Here is a 24,632-nt window from a genome sequence, read left to right on the forward strand (position 1 = left end):
ATGACAAGTAAGGATTATATAATTTAAGAAATAAAAATAAAATAAAATCCCTCAATACCCACACACACACGCACCCACTCATAACCATTAAAAATACATAAAAACAGCACTGTCATTTGTGTGCCAACACAATAGCCTTGCCTCTGCCGCCTCCAGCCACTTTTTGTGCATCATAAACGCACCACTCACTCCAACGTCGCCGCATGTTACTCATACGCACCGTTGCACAGCCATTGAAATGCCTGCGCACAATTGCAGGCGATGATGACTGAGGGGGAAGGAGCGCGATTAATATACATTTGCACAAAATAATTGGCAATTTTTGCAAAATAAACAAGAATAACAACAGCAGCAAACAATAACGACAATAATAGCAGCAACAACACGTACTACACAGCAGCAGTACTAACAACAGCAACAAATGTGTAACAATAAAATCGCGCACTTTGTGCTAATGGTGCAAATATCCATTTGAGACCATCATGGCTTGCACGCAAATAGCAACAAGCATAAAAAATTACAAACAACAACAACAGAAAAAATAAATAATATAAAAAAACAATGAAATACAAGAAATTGGCCTGAAATTGAGTATGTGGGGCTAATGTATGTAGATGGGTGCATAAATAGCAACATAAATGCACGAAAAGTCGGCAAAAAAGTGGTGAAAAAGGTAAATTGACGCGTACAGCTTTTTAGTTGTTGTTATTTTTTGTGTGTATGCTAAACAAATTGTAGCGATTAGGCGGCTTTCGGTTAATTCGGTCGAAGACATGGAGTTACACATGTTTGTATAAATAGTGGTGTAAGTAAAAAGATTTGCGCTTCAATGTGTGTGGTGAAAATCTGTGCGTTTGCATACAGTGGGTGTCAAAAAAAAGGACAACTAGAATTTTTTTTTTCAATTTTTTGCTTTAATAATTTTGTTTCAGCACTACGAGACCAGGGTAGATAATTTTTAAAAGCAAAAAAATTAAAAGTAGCTCGAAGCCCACTGGAAACGAAAAATAAAATAACAAAAACTAAATGAAAAACAAGTAAAATTCGTGTGCAACCGAACATTTTATAGCCTTCCAACTTGCAAGAATCAAATGTAGGCAAATACTATAAGGTGTAAAACCAATCATATACGATAGAGTAAAGTCAGGCGGATGTTCGAAAATCCTGATTTTAGTTATACAGAGCCTATGCCAAGCTTTCGCTCAAATTTATCTATTTTAGACACAAATATACACTGTTATGAATAAAACACGCTCTCCTATTTTCATTGGGATAACTCACATATTGGCTGATATTTGCGGTACAAAGACACCCGGAAGTTCGATTATCTTTATATTAGGTATATGAGAGCTAAGGGACGTATTGGTTCTATTCAACCTATTTTTGACGTACAGACAAACGATTTTAAGAGAAGGATTATCCCTTAATCTCAGTTATTTATATCACACATTGGCCGACATTTTCGATCAAAATTAAACTGTAGGTACCAGGATCGAAATATCCGGTACCCAGGGGCTGTAACAGTTTTATTGGATTTAAACAATTTTTGGTCATAAGGAGGCACATACTAAAGAAATTATTCGTGCAAAGTTTTATCCTGTTATATTAATTGCTCTTTGATATGTGTACTGAAAACTGAACGAATCAAGAATGTTAAAATTGTGTTATATGAAAAGTAGGCGTGGTTGTTGTCCGATTTCGTTCATTTACACACTATGACATAAGAAAGTAAGAGGAATGCCACGTACTAAATTTTGTCGAAATCGGTTCGAGTGGTCTCAAGACATGGGATTTCACCAAAAAGTTAGCGGTGCCACGCCCATCGTTGAAATTTTCACACTGCTTCCGAAAAAGGAACCTTATACCATCTCAGACGTAAAATTTAATGTCTCTGGCGTATTTAGAGTTATTGATTTATTGTGCTTTTAGAAGTTTCTCATCATCTTGATCATTTATATACAGTTGTATATATTATATATTATCGCTTAGTTTTAGGTGTACACCGTTACGTGAAAAAAACTATAAAACTCTGTAGGAACTGGTTTGAAGAGTATAAATATCAAAACCATTTGGCGGCATCTAGCGGATTTACGAAACCATCAACTATTCATGTATCAGTGAAAAACTCTCATTCGTACCTCTAGCATTTTAAATCCTTTACATCAAAGCTATTTGAGTGATTTACACCGAACCCAATTTTTATCACATCCTCTGTATCACCTACAAATCTACAGTTCACAATCAGAACGCTTACATATACACATACATATTTATACATATGTACACCCATATACTCGCACAGAAATACCTGAGCACACGCTTTGTCAAGTGCCCCATTGTAAGGTAAACCGTCGCACGTGCGAACGCCGCAGACAAAAGCCGCTGTGTTGCTTGGCCGCTCGATTGGCACAATTCTGTAGACATTTCCGGCTCACTGCGCATTTCTTGGCTTCATTCATTTACTTTATTTGCGCTTTTACTTTATTATTTTTGCCGCACACATTCTTTTGTTTATTTATGGTATTACGCCCTTTATGTGCTCCATGCTCCTATGCCAGGATTCTACCTTTCGTTCCTTAAGCGTGCATACTTTTACGCGCACAACAACAAGAACGCCCATACAGACGTGCGAATTGAAGCATTTTCTTTATTCCAACGTTAAATCTACAAAGAAAGCTCTTCCTTGTGCGGGGTATTTAGCATTTCGTGTTTCAATTGTGATATGGGTTCGTCGTTAAGAGCCGCTTTCACCGGTTACACATAGCCTCCTTGGCTATGATGTTGCTTTTGTTGCTGCGTACATTTTAGTTAGTCACATTAAATGGTCGAAATTAAATAATTCATCAAGTTACACAGTGTTTATTTTGTGGTTGCTTGTCATTATAGGTAGTACATAATATATGTGCACAAATAAAGGGTGTGCTTTCAGAGAAAAACATATTTTGAGTTAGAGAACCTCACAAAAAATGTCTAAAAGGGTCCCGGGAACTAGGTGACCAACTGAAGATGTATTTCTTGATATGATATAGTTCTATGCTCTGTGTTTTGTTCCGTTATAAGTCTTGAAAATTGACTGAATTTTCAAAAGAGAATGCTATTTTATTAGTTAACTCTATCCATCTGAAAAGTAAGCCCTATATACTGGTTCATTTCGATAAGAAGCAAGGTTGAAGTATTAGTTTAAAAAACTAGTTTCCGTACAACGTCTGTTTAAGTCTGATAAATTGCATTTAAAACGAAAGTCAAATTAAGAAGATTTAAACCCGTCTTTAACATAAATGTAAGACCTTAATCTTGTTTTTTGGCTGTCTGTTTAATTGAAGCCATTATTGAGAATCCTATTAGGGAGTCTGAGAAAACTTGGAACTTTGGATTGGCACAATGAAAATTACTGCGAGTGTTTTTTACTTATTTTCTTCGTAAGCCTTTGCGATTCTCATATGGGTTATAAAACTTTCGGATACTTATGGGAGAGCACTTTTTTAACAATTTAACTTATTTAATAAGCATGGCTGAAGTCCTAGTATTTAGAAAATGTTCAAAGAAACGGTCATAATTATAATAGAGTGTACCAAAACAAGCAATTTCGATAAAATTGAAGAAGTGGTTTGAGAAACATGAAATTTCACAAAAAATGTTGTATGGGTAGACGTAACTTTCACTCAGATTTATTAATAGTGGACTAGGGGGATAAATATCATTTTTTTATATGTATATAATAATTACTCGTATATATAATTATAACAATTTTGGTAGAGATAGTTATCTCTATTTTTGTCTTAATTCACTAAGAATTCGTACTAATGTTACCCCTGGGTGTACGGGTTTCAAAAAATAGAATTGTTTTATTGTATTAATAAATATTAATATTAATTCTACAACATCCCTAGAACACTGTCCAAAGTTCAAGTTGATCCGCTCGAGGATAGCTGGAGGATAACTGGACTAAGTGCGTCGTCTTTAAAGGCGTTTTCTCGAAACTATATTTTGGAAGTCAATTGGCAAGATTTCTTGGGAACTACTCATCCGGTCTTCATAAAATTTTACACAGGTCTTTGAGATACAATTCTTAAAGACTTGGACGAAGGATTTTTTTCGATTACAACTATTTAAATAAAAAAATGTCGCGAAAATTTAATTTTTTTGTAAAAATGTCTTCTAAAAATCCAAATTTCAGTTTTTTTTCTACGTCCGAAGTTCTAAGTTAATGTTTTAACTAAAACAAACAATTTGTTCACTTTAAATGATCCTGTAAGTAGTTAACCTGCCAACCCGGGCGCATTTTTTTTCCGAGGGGTCACCGGAAATAACGTCGCAATGGCCGAGTTAAAAACTATTTTTTTCCAAAAATTTCAGAGTTTCTTTTTTAAACGTGTGTATTTGTCACAATAAAAAATTCTAATAAAATATTACACTTTTTATATGAGAAAAAAATTTTGAAAATATGCTGTTTTTTAACCGAGGAATGCTATGTAACCCCTTAAGTTAATATTCCGTAGCTGCGTTGCCACAAATGTGGTCTCATAGTACAGTTAAAATGAACTCCATCGGACCAAAACCATCCCTATTTACTAAACAGATTTATGTACCGCTGGTTAATACACCGGAATATATCGCTGAATATGTGAGTTATGTATATTAATAAAGTTCAGAGGGAATATTTCCCTGGGCACTATATGATTTTTCACCGAAAATGGCGCAAAGCAAGCAATATATTTTTAACTTCCATAAACCTAAAATAGTGATTCACTTCATACGCTCATGACACTAGGTATGAACTTAAAATAAGATATGTATTTTATAATTCGCACATAATGGTTCAGTGATGTTAAGTAATTTGGTCTCAAAATGGACGGAAATGGTTGACTACGACCGCTGATATGGAATACTGAGATCCGTGGCAAAGTTAAATTATTGAAAACAACTCGAACTTCCTCAAATATTTACAATTACGTAAAACGTAAAATATTCGCTTCCGGCCCAACTTTTTCGTAGTAACATCTTAATGAAATTTCTACAAGTACTTCATTGCTGCGCGCCGAGAAGTATGTTAATAAAAGTATGAGAATGGCAACTTGAGTATATACAAACAATAAACACATGAATATGCATATAACATATGATATGTACATACATAAGTATATATATATATTTACAATTGCAGGTGTATATGCCATCGCTGATGACTGCACATTCAAGTGCCAGGCAAAATTCACTTTCGCATACTCGACGTACGCACATTCGGCTGAAGGACAACAACACACTTTTCGATGGCTGAAATGAAAGTGATGCTGCGCAAATGGCGAACAGCAGCCGGTGAGCAGCGCACAGCTTGAGCGCAAAAGTGCTAATTGGACTTTTTCACGAGCGTGTTTTTCTTTTTTTATTTATTTCACTTCATTTTTATCAAAAAGTTCAACATGTCACGGTTGAGGTGCAAACGCATTGCAGCTGCAGCTTAAACACTTACGCCCACACACACACACACGTACATAAGTGCAGGCGGAAAGAGAAATGCTGCGCAGATGTCAGCAAGAATAAAAAAATTACAATAATAAGGCGGCTGTTTCGGAATATGAGCACTTGCTATTAATATGTATGCCCGGTGTGCGCTATGCATACACAAATATGTGGTACATACATATGTAGACATAAATATATGTATATGTGAGCGTGTATGAGCTGCGTAACTGTCCGTGGTAACCGTACAGCTCTTGCTTAAGCGAATTATATCATTTTACAGTTGAAATTTCAACGCAAATTCCTTTCACCAGACATCGCAGGCTTCTTCAATGCTTATACAGGGTGCTTAAATCGCGACGAGTCGATGGTGTTAGCGCCATCTGTTCACTCAGTCCTTTATAATTTACTAAACCCGATACCAAAATAAGCTTTCGGGACTTAGGGTCTAAATTAACGCTCTACGTTTTTGGTAGCTTTTTTGGGGTCCAATTTGGATTTGGTAGGAATTTGTCAGTTATTTTCACTCAGACCAAACCTGTGGTCAGCTTTTGTGGGGAGGACGATCCACCATAGTAAAAAGAATCGAATCGAGCACGAAAAGGAACTGCCTTTATGCCGCGATGCCTGAATTTGGTATCCCCGCAAAATTAATACAGCTGTGTAAACTGATGTTAAGCAAGACTAAAAGCTCCGTCAGGATCGGGAAGGACGTGTCCGAGTCGTTCGATACCAAACGAGGTTTCAGACAAGGCGAATTCCTTTCGTGTTCTTTCTTTTCTTTGGCGCATGGCGAATACTGTATTCGATGGAACGATGAGCTGTACGATATATACGACGACACTGACATGGTTCAGCGAATTAAAAGACAGCGTCATGTTGTCTGAATGGACGAAAACACTTCAGCTCTGAAAGTATTCGACGCAGTACCCGCCGGGAGAAGCAGAGTAAGCGGAAGGCCTCCACGCCGTTGGAAAGACCAGGTGGAGAAGGACTTGGCTTCGCTTGGAATCTCCAATTTGGCGCCACCGCACTTTTGGTACATCACGGTTTTCAATTCACTATACATATACCTAGTTCCACAATGGGCTCAGGCCGTCAGCACCCTCTGCTCTTCCATTACCCGCTATACCTCATTGAAATGAGTTCTTAGCATAAACTCCTTGAACTTAGTGCTGACAAACGCGACTTTCTTAAACTCGGTATGATCTATGGTCCCAAAACGAAACCCCCTTTACGGTGGATGATTCGTTTGTTAATTCGCCGTCTCACTGTATCATATTTACGCAACTACAATAACACTTGACAGAAATGGAAACGGTCGCTGAGCGCTGACAAGTGAAACCTGCGTCAAGTAGGTGTGCGATTAAGCGTGTGAGTGTGGGGGTAGGTGTTGAACAAGTGATGGAGTAAGTGCAATGTCGACTGCCTGCGCATAATTTAATGAATAAATCGCTTGTCTGACGCGTTTGCTTGGCAACATTGCTTTGTTGTTGCCATAGGTCTAGGCGTGTAGGTGTTAATTTCGTTCATTTTTTGGTTTTTTGTTTTTCTTTTAAATGCGTCATTTTAATACTTTCTTTGTTTTCCTGTTGACGTTCTTCTTTTAAGTGTTTTAATCGTATTTCATTTTCTGCTTCTTCTTGTTTATGTGTTTTTTGCGGAAAGTTTGCGAAGCACTCGTTTACGTGGAAACGCGAAAATGCTGGCATTTAATGGATGATGTCGTACTTTTGAGTTGAAATTTTCTTTTAAAGTGCGATAAAGTTTATTTTTCTTGTGCAACAATAGAAAATTAAATGAGGAAAATACAGAAAACGTGATATTGCCGTTATATAATGGGTTTACGAGGAATTATTCATAATAGCGTAGATAAGAGAGGCTTTATGTGAAATTTTGGTACCCAGTTTCAATATTCATGAGTTTAGCAACACTAATAATCTGGTATCCTTGAATTTTCGAAAAGCATTTGCTTTGCTGACGCCTCCTCAACAATTGTCTTGATACTTTACAGTTATTTTTCGTGAGTAGTAACTGCTCTGAATCATTACGACTCATCGAATAATACCCGAATAGTAGTAGAATAGAAGGAAATTATTTCTACTCCGCATTTTAGTTTTGAATTAAGGATTGGACATGAAACAGAAAACTAACAAATGAAATGAGTATTTCCACAGAAAGTAGTGCTGAATTAAACTAACCTATCTAAACTTACGGACTGAACAGCAAACTAGACAACGTTGGAGTCAACATTTTTGAATTTTATTAGTTTTTCGTAAGGTTTTTATACCCTGCGCTTTTCATTTGAGATATCTTCACGAAATTCGACATACATTATTTTCCAAGGCGACGCTCCAATCTTTGAATATATTGGGCAGTCGAAAAAGTATTTTCGTATTTTATCAGTAGATGTGGTTGTAGTCGTATATCTCCAGTGCTACCAATCACATTGTGTCATACGTTATAGTTCACGGTTCACTTAACTAAAAAAAATTAAATTCGGGGAATATGAAAAATAGTTACAGCTGTCCGAAAAATGGGTGAAAGTAATGGATAAATTAAAATGTTTGTATAAAAAGGGAAGAATGTCACGCAAGCCACCAATGAAATTTATGAAGTTCCCGGAGACGATGCTGTATCAGTTCGAGTGGCAGAACAATGGTTCGCTCGCTTTCGTTTTGTAAATTTCGATGTGAAAGATGCACCTCGCTCTGGTCGACCTATCGTTGAAAAAGTCGATGAAATTATGGAAAATATTGACCAGGACTGTCACATAAGCAGCCATGACATCGCTAAGGAACTTAACATTCATCATCAAACGGTTTTGAACCATTTAAAAAAGGCTGGCTACAAAAAGAAGCTCGATATTTGGGTACCACATGAATTGTCTGTGAAAAATTTAATGGACCGAATTAACATCTGCGATTCTTTGCTGAAACGAAATGAAATCGAACCATTTCTGAAGCGAATGGTAACAGGAGACGAAAAGTGGATCAAATACGACAATAATGTGCGAAAAAGTTCATGATCCAAGCATGGTGAATCTCAACAAATCGTCGCAAAGCCAGGATTGACACCTTGAAAGATTATGCTGAGTGTTTGGTGGGATTGGAAAGGAACCATCCTCTATAACATGCTCCAGCCTGGTCGAACGATTGATTTTACATTGTACTGTCTGATAAGATTGAAGCAAGCAATCGAAAAAACGGCCAGAACTGATCAACAGAAAGGGCTTCGTCTTCTATCAAGACAACACTATATCACACACATCTTTGATGACTCGGCAAAACTGGGAGAGCTTGGCTGGGAAGTTTTGATGCATCCACCATATAGTCCTGACATTGCACCATCGGACTACCAGTTGTTTCGGTCAGTGCAGAACTCCTTTAATGGAGCAAAATTGGCTTCAAGAGAAGCCTGTGAAAATTATTTGTTGCAGTTTTTCGCCGAGAAACCAGAAAAGTTTTACACTGATGGAATAATGTCTCTAGCAGAAAAATGGCAAAAAGTGGTCGACCAAAATGGTACATATTTGGTTCATTAAAGTTCATTATAAATATAAAAAAAAAATGAGTTCAAGTTTGATTAGAAATACGAAAAGACTTTTTCGACTACTTATTACCATATATTATCAGATCAGACAACTATAGCATATACTTAGTTGCCATACAAACTGAGCGACCAAAAGCAACATAAAGATATTTGCATACCATTCTATGCTATAAGAAATGCAACTGTGAAGAATGCTATAGCTTCGGTGCAACCGAACGAATTTATACATTTTTTGTTGCATTCCCATTAAGCTGGTGGCATAAGACCACACGTGTGTTTGAAACTAAAATTTCAATTATTTCAGCATTTTTGGTTGTGCTATTTTGCTCTGCTAGTGGTGCTAGAGTAAGCCAACAAGCACTGCATACCTGGAGATATACATATTGTGGTTGGTACTTTCGAATTTTAGATGTTATATGTTATTCTTTTATCTAACAGATATGCTGTTATGTGCCACTGCAAATGTTATTCGAATGCGAAACACTTGAACGCATATAAAAATGCCAGCTTAGAAGCGGACATATATACACACATACAGGCACGTGTACGAACATAAAAATGTGTTGTAATAAGCGCGTGTATGCACAATTACACACACACATAAGCATAGCGTCGTGTATATTGTATGATTTATGCATGTGTGGCACGGTCATGCGCTGTATATACATACATAATTGTAGTAGCTACTGTCCACCCAGGCGTATACGTTACTTTTGTGCACACACAGAGTTTTTGCGACACTCTGCATGAATTCATTTTGCAGGCGCTTATTTTTTTATGCAAACTTATTTTTTTTATGCAAACCTGCACTTAATAACTGATGCGTTGCTGCCATTCTCTCACCAACGTGATAGACATGTCCACAAGCCTGTGAGTGTGCATGTATGTATGTGTGTGAGTGTTTGCTTATGCTGTCAAATATTTTTGTCACACCAAAACAAGTGTTGCACTCACTTTTCACTTTGCAGCGGCAGTTTGTTTGTTTTTTATTGGATGCCGAAGTTTTGGCTTTGTTGACAGAAATTTTGAAAAACTATTGCGAGTCAGCTTAGTGAAGCTTAAAAATATAAATTGAGCTTCCGAAAATTTAACTCGGACCAAAGCTTAATATTTGATGCTCACATGACATTTGACAGCTGACAGAACACGAACTTAAAAATTGTAGAAAATTTAACATGATTTTTCACAGATAAAATTCCATAGGAGAGAGTTAACTGTTTTAATTCAAGGATTACAGCTGACAATTGACTGGTGAGGTACATATCAGATGAGATGCAAGTGGCCTTTGACAGACGTCTTTGCATAGGACGTGACACATGACAAGTAACATATGATAAGATGAGCTTCTGTACAAGAAACTTTTGCAAAATGGTATGCCGAAAAATTATTTAAAGACAATTTTAATTAAAATTTTGAGGAAATTAAAAAGATCCAAATTTCGAGAGAAGATAAGGTAAACCAGAGTGATGATTAAAAACATGATGTAATAACTTCTTGTGAAGAATAAATTTACAAACGAAAAATAAAATATTTTTTACGAAACTCCGAAGACTAATCTGTTTTATTGTTGTTTGGTAGAAATGCAAGAGATAATTTTTTTCTTTAGAGAATAAACTATGTCTAGGCAATGTGAAAAAATACAAATCTGCTATCTTTCTTCGTTCACACTTGAAACATATAGCCAATTTAACTTTAAGATCACACGATAGGGGGCGCTGGTGTCAAAATATTTCTAAAAACCATATTGTAGGTCAAATTAGGCTTTTGCATCCACTACAAACATTCAAACTCTTTGCCGGAAAAAAATAATTTAAGAATCATATTGACTATTCTTAGACCGTCATATTCACTATATGAAATAAAATATTTGCACCCAAAACATATCCGATAGCTGGCACTGAAATCAAGGTATCTCTCAAAAACTTTTTATTTTTTTTACTTGGAGGCAAAGCCATATGGCTTTTGCTTGATACTAGTCTACTACTACTAGTCTCTTTATATGCATCAAAGTATTCAATTCGGCATCCACTCCACAAAATCAGTGCGACATCGCCGTTTCAAATGTCACAAAGTTAATCCAACCGCATCAAACACTCTGCATTCCACAAGGGTGTTTCTAAAAACCGGCAAACTTTACTTCTTCAATCAAAGCGAGTCTGCACAACTCAAGTCAACTGAACTGAGCTCAACTCGACATAATGAAAGCGAGTGGCTGTGTGTAAAAAACCACACAAGGCAAATCCCAAACTTCGAAATAATCAGCACACGAAACACTGTGGTTAAGCTCAATTCACCTGCAGGAATTGAAATAAAGTAGTATGTAAATTTTATAAATTTTAAAACCCTTTCATCGGCTTTTTCAGAATTCAACAGTTCATAAATGATTCTATAAGCCCAAAAACCTCGCCGGTAAGAAATTTTTTTCATTTTCATGCCATTTTCATATTCTTTTTCTTCATCAATCTCTTTGGCGGCATCATATAGTATCACCAAAATTCAAATCCAATCCAATCCAAATCCAATTATTTTACCAACCTAACCTAACCTGAAACTGTCTTCTAAAGCTAACGGGAAACAGGAAATACACGGTTATCTGGCAGTTTGGACTTGTCTTCTTCGATGGAAGCTCTTCTTTTATCGACTTAATGTTTGAAGACCTGAATTATCTGTCTGGTTTGGATACATTAAAGCTTTAAGGCATTTAAGGATTGTAAATATTTATTTGGATCTGGATCATTCGAAACCATGAGTCAATTCTGAGCTGGTCACACATTCGTTACACTTTTTATTGTATGCAAGGGCTTCCTCTCTCGGCGAACAAACCCAAAACTCTATAAGTCCTTCATTATTCCCGTCCTGCTAGATGGTGCAGAGGCATGGCCGATGACAACATCTGATAAGTCGACGATACGAGTTTTCGAGAGAGGGGTTCTGCGAAAGATGTATGGTCTTTTGCGCATTAGCAACGGCGAATATTGCATCCGATGGAACGATAAGGTAAGAGCTATACGACGACATTGACTTAGTTCAGCGAATTAAGAGACAGCGGTTAAGCTGGCTAAGTCATGTTGTCCGTAGGGATGAAAACAATCTATCTCTAAGAGTATTTGAAGCAGGACCCGCCGAGGGAAGCAGATGAAGACCTCTACTCCGTTGGAAAGAACAGGTGGAAAAGGACCTGACTACACTTGGAATCCCCAATTGGCGCCAACTAGCGAAAAGGAAGAACGACTGGCGCGCTGTTGTAAACTTGGCTATAATCGCGTAAGAGGTGTCTACGTCAATAAAGGAGAAGAAGAAGCAATCACAAGCGAATACCAGGTGAAGGACTGTGATCTGAGCCACATTCCTCATAGCTATAAATTACCAGTTCAATATAATTTTCAGCTAATCTTCGAACCATTAGTGCATCTTGAAATTTAATCTTCGAATGACTTGTGCACCAAGTTTGAAGCTCTGCCGACCAGATATTAGTTACTTAATTTGAACACAGATTCTCCCCAGGTCAGTGGGAACCTACAGAATTTACGAATATGTTTAATACACTCATTCATCGTGTAGTGAGTAAGTTCACGACCGGCAACAAAAGATTTTCTACGACAAACTTCATTAGGAACCCTTTACCTCTAAGCAACTGTGAAAGACTGGACAAATGAGTTAATTTGTATCACAAATAGGAGAAGGTCAGCCAAAAATACTGGAAAGGTTTGGCGACCCAGGATACTAACAGGTCGAGATCTAAATTCCTCAAGCAACAAAATCTAATACCACTTTTCACTGTACATAGGGAAACATAACGAAAATCTTCAAAGAGTAAAAATTTCCCACAAAGGCTGAGTTATCAAAGTCAATGTAGCTTTTCCTTAACACATTAAGAACTTAACGCGTTCTCGCTCACTTCGTTTAAACGCTAAAAAATAAACTGTTCAAGCGAATATTAGCCGCTTGGTTGCAAATCAGACCCATAACAAACAAGTCTTTCGCCGTGCCACACGCCGAGTTGGTGTATTGTATAACGTCAATAGCTGCTTAAGCTTCAGCATCAGCGGGTATTAGCTAAATCATGCGCCAAATTAAGCAATTCCAATGCAATAAGCAACGAGCCAACAAAGTCTGGTGAATGCTGCATTGTTGCACCGACAGCCAAACGGAGAATGTTGCAAGCTGAGCGAGTAGAAAAGGTGTCGAGTGGAAATGACGACGTAAACACATGTTCGACGCACACGCACACACAGACACAGAGCACATACAGGCGCTGACAGGCAGCAGACAATGCGAGCACAACAAATAGCCGAACGTCGATTGTTGGGTTCAACATAATACCTGGTGTGACGACGAATTGGCAGAGAGGGCTGCTGAAATGTCAATAGTGCATACTTGAATGTTCTTGCCACAAGTACCGTTGCAAGCAGCGGCAAGATACTCAGTTCTGTATGCGTGCCGTTAACCACCGCAAGAGACCAATTTGTTCGGCAGCTTACAAGAAGACGTTGTTGCAGCTCGCATGTGACCAATTCTTGTTCAGTTATTGGTGTTGTTGTACAACAGGGTGCATTGTGTGCATTGAGCAAATCAACGTAAGTGCTGATCTACGTCAACGTACATACATACACTAGTCGAGCAGCGCCCAACTACTTTGTGTAAACGAGGGTTTGAGGTGCGAAGAGTGAGGAGCACTGGGTCAGCGAAAGACACTTGTGCTATCGCGGATGGACGTTTAAGATAAATGAAGCTTTTAGTGTTATTAAATTTTTGGAAATTGTTTTCTTTACAAAAATGCATCGCAATTCTAAAGAGATTTACGTTTGCTCGGATGGCTCACTTGAGCTGTAGCGAAGGACGGCGCGATTATTTATTAAGTGGCCAGGCAAAAATCAAAACCGCTGAACAATATTAAATCATTGAGAGGTCGCTTGCCCTTCAACTGAGCTTACAAAGCGCAAAGTACTAAAACATAAGTCCACAACCGAACTTCAGTAGACGTTTCGCCCTTGGTTCCAGTCGAAAAGTTGTTATGAGTTTAAAATTACCCTACCGAAAGCAAGGAACGTTACTTCCCATTGAACTATTGGTTCATAATTATTAGAAAACTCTTATAAGCTCATCTATCAGAAGTCCAGAGTAGACCAGTAAGCAATAAGTCTCTGAACCACCGAACCATTTTACTTGGCATTTTTTTGTATGATTTCCTTGAAGCTCAAAGAAGAAAACTGTGACCTCTACCACATATATAAAATTCTAGCATACTGCTACAATATTTCTTGGGTGATTGCTATGTGCCTTTCCTGAACTGGTCACCCGCGACTTGCTATCTTCTGAGACCCACAGTATCAACCCGATAGACTTGGGGCTGTCTCCTAAATGAGTATGGTTGCAAAGATACCCTGCCTTTTACGTAATTCTTACTACGACTCAATGTTTATTATAATATATGATACATAAATTGCCGGGATTTGAGGCCAAACTGCTTTACTAGAAAAACAGAGTAACGACTTGGGTTTTGGATAAACTTCTCCAACAAGGCGTTCACTTCAAATGCGCTTTTCGTTATATTTTAATTCTTTCTTCGGAGTTCATATCTTAGTGGGCTAACACTAAAGCTTCTAGACTTCGGTGGTGCTTTCACAGCTATCTCGAGGCAAAACTTGTCAATATCAAATGATGATCAACACGTCAATGAAATAAAGGATTTGGTGCCTGAGAATCGACTTTTAATAGTCGGAGATCTTACTGGCATCGTTGCAATATCGGAAGGAGCAGTGAAAACCAATTTGAAAGAATATTTGGGTCTAAGCTTTTCTTAAAAGCACGATTGGTTCCAAAATCACTCAATTTTTTCGAAAACCGGCGTCACGTTAATGTCTTGAAACGCATTATTACTGACGATGAGTGTAGGATATATGCTTACGGCTCTGAAACAGACAATCAGTCGCCCGAATATCGTGGCAAAGGTGAGCCGAAGCCGAAAAAACCACGTCAAAAATCAAGATTATTGTCAGTTTTCTTCGATTATCGAGGTGTGGTGCACTCCGAATTTCTTCCGACCGGCCAAATCCGAGATACATATGTATATAATTATCTTTTCAAACTATACGATACACTCAGATACATGTAGCCACCACCAAACATTTGCATTTTGCTAGCCTGACAGCATTTTTAGTTCACAACTTCCAAATCCCGTTATTTCGGTACCAGTAAAGTGAAAGCAATTAAAAGTAAGATTTTAGTATTCACCCCAATCATGCTCCTAACATCGCTCTTTCAGATTCATCACCACACAGTCAACCGAAAAATTTTCCAACTAATGACACAGAGTCTAAGCAGCTTTACACTGTGCAACAAAATATATGCCGCAAATTGGTTGAATGGTAAATTGCACTTTTCTAGCATCAAAGGATTACCAAAACCAGAATATGCGGTAGACGATGCTTAAAGCATACGAGTAGACAACACATGGCGAGTAGAAAGGTGATAATAATGACGACAACAACAACAACTAGCACACTCAGTCAAAATTTTAAACCAAAGCAAATGAAGAGCTGGAAATGCTTAACCGTACAAATTGCAAACGGGCAACAACAACAACAAAAAGCTATAGGAACAACAAAAAGAAGACAACCGGAACAACAAAAAGTTATAAGAACAACAGGAACACCAACAACGAAAGGAAACCGGAAGCATGCATTTGAGGTTAAGGAAAATTGGAAGTAACCAAACATTATGCACAGTCATTTGGTCATCATCAAAAGGAACAAAGGCACACGAGCACACGCACATGTGTGCACCTGTGTGTGTAAATACGAGTACACGCATATGTATATACATTCATGGAGCAAGCTTGCCTTCAACTATCTACCTTAATAGTGCTTTCAATTCACCAGAGCAACATTAGCGTAATTTTCACACGCCATTTTCAGGTTGCCACTGAGCAACAACAACAACAACAATACAAAAGTAGTGAAAATTGCAAATTGAAATGAATCTGTTTGGCAAAGGAAATGTGTTCCTTTTTTTGTTTTATGATTTGTCTTTCTTGCAATCTATTTTCCCTCTCTTAGACAGTAAATAGCCCACGGAGTATAGATGTTGGAATAACGGAGTTGATTGTGCACAGATTCGTATAAATACACACACGAAAGCACATTATTTGGTCAGATTTATTACACTTCACTGTTCATTGGACACAATTTGCTTGACTTCGGTTTCACGTTGGAACATTTTTTTTTAACTTTTCAATGTTTATGCCCTGAACACGGTATTTTAATTTTGCTACGAAGTTTGCAACATCAAGTAAGAAACGTCTAAGACCATATATAGTGTATATATGAATGATCAGCTTGACGAGTAAAGTCGAATTACCATGTTCATCTGTCCGTGTGACTCTATATACTAGGTTTGTACAGAGTGTAATAGGACTGAGCAGATTTAAAAAAATTTATTGAACCGATCGTTATAATTCTTCAAAAACTTTCAAAATAGGCTCTCTCTGCGTCGCTGCAGCGCTGCCAGCGCGATTTCCAATCATTGAAGGCGTCGTGGAAGGGATTCTTCGAAATAGCCTCTTCCCGGCCCTCCAAAAGCGCCTAGATGGAAAACTGTTAACAACCAGTTACTTTTGAAACCTGTTTCTTTGGAACCAGTCACTTTTAGAAACTAGTTATTTCGGAACTCGCTGCTTAGGAACCCAGTTACTTTTGTACTAGTTACTTTCGGACCAGTTACTTTTGGCCACATCTGGGTCGTAAGACGGCTGCGGAAGCGTTGGGATGCCGGCCTTGTTCACAAGAAAGGTGGTGTGCGCTAGGGCGTTGTCGTGGTGCAACTTCCAATCGGCTGCGATGTCTTGTCGGACCCGATTGACCCTTCATTTGAGTCTCTTGAGAATTTCCTCGAAAATTCGTGGTGGACGATGCCACAACTGCCGTACAACTGATCAAGCTCGTTTCGAGTCCTTGTATACACAAAATTTTAATTTGAAAGGATATCCTTAAAAAATTTTATACATAACAGCTCTAAAATTCCCGAACAAATCATTCAGATTTGACTACTCCAGCATATATGCAGGAGTCATTCAACATGACCGATCAAAATCAAATAATATATAATATATATCTTGAAACAAGCGGGTCGCAATATAAATGTGTATAAAACTATATACTACTCAACTATGTAGCGTAGCGTGGATGTGGGCTGTTTTTGGCATTTTAACAAAAGATGCGGCGATTATCGAAAAGTTTCAAGACTGGAGCATACTCTTGTAGGGCCACCACACACCACCTCTTCGTCAATTTTAAAGCCGCCTTTGACAGCTAGAAAAAGAACCGCCTCTATGTCGATATGTCTGAACTTGGTATCCCCTCAAAGCTAATACCGCTGTGGAAGCTAATGTTTCGAGGTTTCAGACAAGGAAATTATTTATCATGTTCATTGGCTACGGCAGTACTGCAGTCCATATAACGATGAGCTGTACCAGATATACGGCGACAATAACATAGTTCACCAAATCAAGAGACTGTGGCTACAATTCCGAGGTCATGTTGTCCGGATGGAGGAGAAGACTGCAGTTTTGAAAGTTTTCGATTCAGTTCCCGTCGATGAAAACAAAGGAAGTTCTCCTTCTTTGTTAGAGAGATCAGGTGGAGAAGAATCTGGCTGTTGTTAACGGTAAAGAAGAAGGAGTCGAACAATTTATTTGGATTACCAATTGTCTTCTGCAATTTCAAAAGGCTTAAAAACTCCTTGTCTCCTAGACTTCTTATTTTACCACATAACCACTGAATTAAATTTAAAAACACAACTTCTTTAATCAAAACAAATATCCATAAAGCATTTTCATAAGTTAACTGGCAATTGTTTGTTTATTAAATTTTTAAATAACTCCTGTCACAATTTCAGCTATTAAAAAATAATTTCAACCAAACCAGCTAAAGCACACACGCGTCAAAATATTTTCTTCCGTAAAAATAACTTTCATATCCGCTTATGTTGTGACAGGAGATTTTAGCCTTCCATTCACTTTTTTCTTTCTTTTTTTGTTGTTATTTCAAACATAAAATCCATTCATTTGTTCAAATCAACGGTTGACAGAGGACTTTTGTTTCGCAGCAAGGAAATCTACATATTTGTAGACGGTTACGAGGCAAGTTTGATTAGACAGGAAATTTCAATGTTGTGCTTTAGTATTTCCGAAATAAGTACCACAGCTTTAACTGCGCATAACTAGTCTTCTGGCGAATTCCCCAAAAGATTTTTGTGTGATCGTTTCGATTCATTGAGCCCTGTTCTATTTGACTAATAGAACGCATTTTTAATTTTTCCATATAACATGGTTTGAGGTAGTGAAAGTCAGATTTTTCTCCTTATGGCTAAGCTCTTTATTTAATTTTAGAAATTTACTTCCTGAAACTTGGTAAATCTGCGCCAGAGACGTTTGATATGATCAAGCCCGCTTACCCAGATATTGCTTTAGCAAGAACTGGTGTGTGTCGGTGGCATCAGGCCTTTTTTTGAGGGCCGGGAAGAGGTCGCTGATGAATGCAAATCCTAAGTGAAAACGATGATCATTGTCTTTTTTGAGATCAAAGGTACCGTCCACCATGAATTTGTTCCTCCTCCAGTTTTACGTAGAAGTCCTCAAGAGTCTGAAACGAGGAGTGAATCGAGTCCGACAAGACAGCGCAGCTGATTGGAAGATGCACCACGACAACGCCCCGGCTCACACCACCTTTCTTGTGAATAGCTACTTGCCCAAGGTCGGCATCCCAACGCTTCCGCAGCCGCCCTACTGCCCAGATGTGGCCCGCTTGGACTGGTCCAAAAGGAACTAGTTCAAAAGTAGCTAGTTCCAAAGTAACTGGTCCGAAAGTAACCAATTCCAAAAGTAACTAGTCTGAAAGTAACTGGGTTCAAACGAAACTAGTTTCAAACGTAATTGGTTCCAGAGAAACAGGTTTCAAAAGCAACTGGTTGAAAAGTAACTAGTTTGTAAGTTGATAACAGTTTGCCAACTAGCCCTTTTTGGAGGGCCGGGAAAAGATCGCTAATGAAGACCGGAAGAATGCGCAAATCTAAAGTGAAAACTATGCTCATTGCCTTTTTTGACGTCAAAGGTATCGTCCACCAAGAATGTGTTCCGAAAAAGCAAAAACTCACTGTTTTATCAAACAGGCCTAGTATTTAAACAATACAAGTAGTTGTGAATATACATTTCTACATTAAATTGCTAAATTTGTTATTTCAATTATCACATATATACTCGTACTATATATATATGTATGTATGTATATATATTTAGTATATTCTTACATGCAAACATACTGGCAACGCTGTTTAACAAATCGGCACATAAAGCGCTTCAAGTATTTGCGGGCAAAAGGACGTTGGTGTGAAACACTGGCAGTTGGAAGTGGCGTGAAATCACACATTCGCGCTAAAACGCTTGTTCAACAAACACAAAGGAATAAATATACATATGTACATATATGCTCGTAGGTACACATAATTACATATATATAGTATATATAGAAGTGTAACGTTACGGTTACAATTGCATATAGCCAATCCGTTATTTGTTTAAGCGTCACTGCGAGTGGCGGACTGCATTTGAGCCAATACCTGTGGGCTTGTAGCGCCCAAAAGTATACCTTGCGCTTTTGTAGTTCGACTGTTCTGCCTTTCTTTTGAAATTTCGACAACCCACACCCAACGAACAACTCCCTGGAGTACATTTCCAAACGATTTAAATGCGCGATTTTCACATTTCCCCGGGTCACCCCCTCCAAACATCGCTTGCATAAGCGAAACAACGCAAAAAACCCGAAATAAAGGGAGAACAAAAATATCTACAAGCAAAAATAAAAAACAAAAACAATAAAATCACACAAGCTACACTTTGTGGGCACGTCGCAATGGAACCGCAAAATGCGAGTCGCTCAGACACGTTGAGGCGCTTACGGCATCTAATGCACACACAAAGGGTGTAATTTCATTGAGGTTTGCTGCGTGTGGCAGTGTGCGTGCAACGAGTTGTGTATTTGTGTGTGTTTTTGTACATTCGTGTAATTCAATTTATAAAAAGTGCTCAGGTTCCTTTGAGATGACTGCTAAAAATTTCATTCCCCATAATTATAAGGACGATGATGATGATGACTCTGTGCTCAGTGTAAATTAAATAAATGTCACACACTCCGAGTAACTGTAGTTAGTGAAATTATGAGAAAAGTGTAATAAAATTTAAATGTGCACAGTTGAAATTTGTTTAATGATAAATTTTATGATCCGACTCTCTACTTGCAACAAGATGTTATGAAAAAATCTGGCTACAAGCTACAAATAAAACCCTGGCTGTACGTAGAGTTGTTTTTAGTAAAAAACAATCCAGGCAACTCTTTATATTAGCATCTCTTACTCCGACAAAGCGCCTTAAACTCATCACAAAATGTCTGAGGCGATTATTTCTATTCCCGCAAGTTGACCTAGATGACTGACTCTAAGGTGTTTTAGATTTCATCTAGTAAAAAAAACATTCAAGGGGTGATGTTCAAATTATTGTACATCTTCTTCTTCCTAACTACTTCCCCAGCTGGAAACTGGAAAAATTTTTACAGCCAATAACAAGTTAAACTCATCAAAAAAGGAAAGTTGAATCCTTCAAACAGAGAAGAGTTTATTAGACGTCTTACGTTTCTAGTAGTTGGCCAACGCCTTTGACGTCAATAACGACAATGAGCATCGTTTTCATCAGCGACCTCTTTCTGGCCCTCCAAAAAGGTCTAGTTGGAAAACTGTTATCAACTTACCAACTAGTTAATTTTCAATCAGTTACTTTTGAAACTAGTTAGTTTTGTTGCTTTTGAAATCAGTTACGTTTGGACCAGTTACGTTTGGACCAGTTACGTTTGGACCAGTTACTTTGGAACTAGTTACTTTCGCAACAGTTACTCTGGGACTAGTTATTTTCGGACCATTTACTTTGGGACTAGTTACTTTCGGACCAGTTATTTTTAAAACTACTTAGTAACAAGTTACGGCCAAAAATTAATTAGCAGTTTTTTGCATAACCGTCAGGATTTGTTTTGCTTTCAATGAATTTAAAAGCATTTACTTTGCATACTTTTCCTCTTTTGCTCTTCTTTATAGCTCTTTGGCAAATTGTTGACACTGGCTTAACTGCTTATTTGGCTGTCCGGAAAGTAATTAGACTGAGTCGATTTAAAAAAGTTATTGAACTGATCGTTACAATTTTTTAAAAACTTTCAAAATAGGTCAATGCATTGAAGACGCCACGGAAGGCATTATGCAGAAGGTTATTGGATCAGGTGGTTGCTCATTTTTATAGCAAATAAGGCCACGTCAGATCCAGGAAAGGCTTTTATTGTAGGCTGCTTCGTAAGAAATACATTAATATGATCCAAGTAAAGAACTTTGATATCCCTCGAGGATCAATTAGTACAAGAACTAAGGAATAAAACAGAAATAAGTATCAAGACCTCCCTATTCCATCATAAACTAAAACAAAACTACCTAAAATTATATCACTATGATTTTCGTACTAAATTATTTCCATTTTTCAATTTTTACACTTCATTTTTCTTCACTGACGCATTTTTGTAACGCAAATAATTTGCAATTTATTGCCCAAGGTCACTGCAATACGACTATCGTCATGTGTATGGCATTGAAATCTTTGTGAATGGTTATCGATTGCCAATGCCAATTTCGAGTCCACTTACATAACTATAAACACCCACACACTCACACACACCAATATCATCTGACACTGTATATAAATAACTTATATTTACTCTCACTTGCGAGAATTATGTACACCGTGCACCGGCGTGTGGAATTTTCTGGGAAAAATGTTCCAAGTGTTCGCCAAGAGTTTTATAAATGCATTTCTTTCAATTTTTATTAACGCATTTGCTGGAATTTTTCATTACACGCTGACAAAGTGCAATTTATGTAGCCTACTTCAAGGCGTTATTGGCTACCGAACATGAATGCAATCCCACAGTTGTTGGGTGCAGAGGGAAGAGGGGGAATGTGTAATATTTAAATGGAAAACTCAGAAAAAATTATGAAAATAATAAGTACGCGACAACTTGAGTTCAATATTTCATTCCATTCAACGTAGATGTTTTTGGAATTCTCAATAGGTTTATGATAATTTTTTTATAAATAATGCAAGAAGGCAGAGTTTTACACTTATAGTTATAGGCTTTTCAACTTAACACATGTTTTTTTATTTTACTTCAAAACTGTGATATGAAGACATAGACCTAAAAGGAAGGATATATTCCAATACACCAGACGCTTAAGTAATAATTAAAGTTATGCGATTCGTAAGAGAAACTATAATGAAACTTTTTGTACCACTCACCCATTATATGAGGACAGATCACCACATGAGTCAGCTGATTTTGCCTTCCATCATGTACTATTGCACAAATTATATTTTTTAACCACTTTAACACTTTGTAAAACACTTCACTTTAACTTCCGAAATCACAGTAATTCTGAAAAAAATAGAAAAATATATATTAAAATATCATACTAACTAAACGGTCAACAAACTGAACCAGAATAAGCAATAGAATAAAAGAAGTAAATAAAGTAAATAAATAAAAGAAACCTATTTAACAAAGGTTATTAAAGTCCATCAAGCAATTTTTCGTCACGATCCCAAAAAAAGAGATATTTCAACATCTTATTGACGTTTCTATTGGAACCTCTTCTAGTAGAGTAAGCCTGATTAAGAGTCTGAAACGAAGAGTGAATCGAGTCTGACAAGACATCGCAGCTGATTGGAAGATGCATCACGACAACGCCCTCACGCCGCCTTTCTTGTGAACAGCTACCTAACCAAGGCCGGCATTCCAACGCTTCCACAGCCGTCTTACGGCCCAGCTGTGGCCCCTGGGACTGGCCTAGAAGGAACTAGTCCAAAAGTAACAAGTTCCAAAGTAGCTGGGTTCAAACTAGACTAGTTTCAAACGTAGTTGGTTCCAGAGGAACAGGTTTCAAAAGCAACTGGTTGAAAAGTCACTAGTTTGTAAGTTGATAACAGTTTGCCAACTAGTCCTTTTTGGAGGGCCGGGAAAAGATCGCTAATGAAGACCGAAAGAATTCGCAAATCCAAAGCGAAAACGATGCTCATTGTCTTTTTTGAGATCAAAGACAAACCGTCTACTCCACACACAAACCGTCAACGCCAAGTTTTAAGTGGAAGTCCTCAAGAGACTCAAACGAAAGATCAGGTCAATCAGGTCTTACAAGACATCGCAGCCGATTGCAGAGAATGCCTTCCGTAACACCCTCAATACTTGGAAATCGCGCTGGCAGCGCTGTATCGACGCACAAGGAGCCTATCTTGAAAGTTTTTAAAGAATTGTAACGGTTGGTTCAATAATTTTTTTTAAATCGACTTTCAGAAAGCTTTTATACTCGTAACTATAAAACCATTTGGTGAATAAAAACCTGTGTCCGTTCCGATTATGTAGAACCGATTCTCGTAGGAAAAACGATGTATTTTTGAACTTTATCGAAACGCTAACTCGCCAACTGGTAGAATCTTTACAATCGTTGATAAGCGAAAAATATCTGGCAATATCAAAATCCAGCTTTATCGCAGTTTTCATAAATAGACCTTTAAGCATTGGATTTAGTATGATAATAGAGCTCTCATAATTATTTGGTAGACGCCAAAAAGGTAAAAGTTGATTCGAAAACACTTTAAAGTATTTAGTCAGTTATCAAACACTGATTGCAACGGGAAATGACCTTGACACATTTAAAAGTAGTAATTTCCATGGGCCACTCAAGTCGATGAGAATTTAAGAATTTATAGCCAGAAGACTGAAAGAAACACACAAAAACAATACAATGTGAGCCGGCCTTTTTGGCACTGTGTTGTAGCTGCTAATTTCGTATGATTTTATGCACCTTTTGGGTAATTTATATGCGTTGCCAATATCCGAGAGCGACTGCAACATACAAATATACGGGCACACGATAATTCACCGACCGACCAAAGGATACACAATATTAAGCACACACTCAAAATGGCCGAAAATCAAAAAATGCAAGCCAACTCCTTCGGTGGCCCGGTGAAACGTGATTTATGCTGTGCAGGAAGTAATGAAAGCTAGCCGGACTGCAGGGCCTGTCTGGATTGGCCAAAGTCAGAGGGTAGAGGAAATCAAAGGGAACAAAAGGTAAAGTGTGGTGTGGCAGCAGAACGAACCCAACCGGCCGGTAGTCAGTCGATATTAATGGCCGGTTAGTGAGCGGACAACATTAAGATAATCCATCGCTGTGCCGTCAGATGCGTACCGACGAAAAAGTGACTATGCACAAGGACATCGCCGAACGGTGTCTTTTGGCTTTCTTTTGTCATATTTTTTTTAATGGTGTTTAAGTAAATTTCCTTGTGTGTCTGACCAAGAAAAAACTTTAAAGTTAGCAGTTCAAAGGCAATATTTATTGCACTTCTTCCGAAGTAAATGTGTGTTAACTGTATTAGAAGTTGAATTGGCATGAGTCTATTACGTATACTGTAAGCTTATGAGGAAGCTTCGTAAGGAAGCCGAAATCAATTCCACGACATAATAGTAGAAATA

At 37.7% G+C, this 24,632-nt stretch overlaps 1 protein-coding gene across 2 annotated transcripts in view; it reads right to left on the reverse strand.

The window, feature by feature from the left end:
- The window catches only part of LOC105230770 (cryptochrome-2), a 92,414-nt gene that overhangs the window by 57,434 nt on the left and 10,348 nt on the right, over nt 1-24,632 (reverse strand). For both annotated transcript variants that reach the window (XM_029552258.2, XM_029552257.2), the window contains exon 3: nt 22,394-22,529. In XM_029552258.2, coding sequence (XP_029408118.2) covers nt 22,506-22,529 — 24 coding nt within the window. In that variant the 3' untranslated portion in view covers nt 22,394-22,505. The remainder of the gene's footprint in view (nt 1-22,393; nt 22,530-24,632) is intronic.

Source organism: Bactrocera dorsalis, chromosome 1, assembly GCF_023373825.1.
Source record: "Bactrocera dorsalis isolate Fly_Bdor chromosome 1, ASM2337382v1, whole genome shotgun sequence".
Taxonomy (NCBI): Eukaryota; Metazoa; Arthropoda; class Insecta; order Diptera; family Tephritidae; genus Bactrocera; species Bactrocera dorsalis.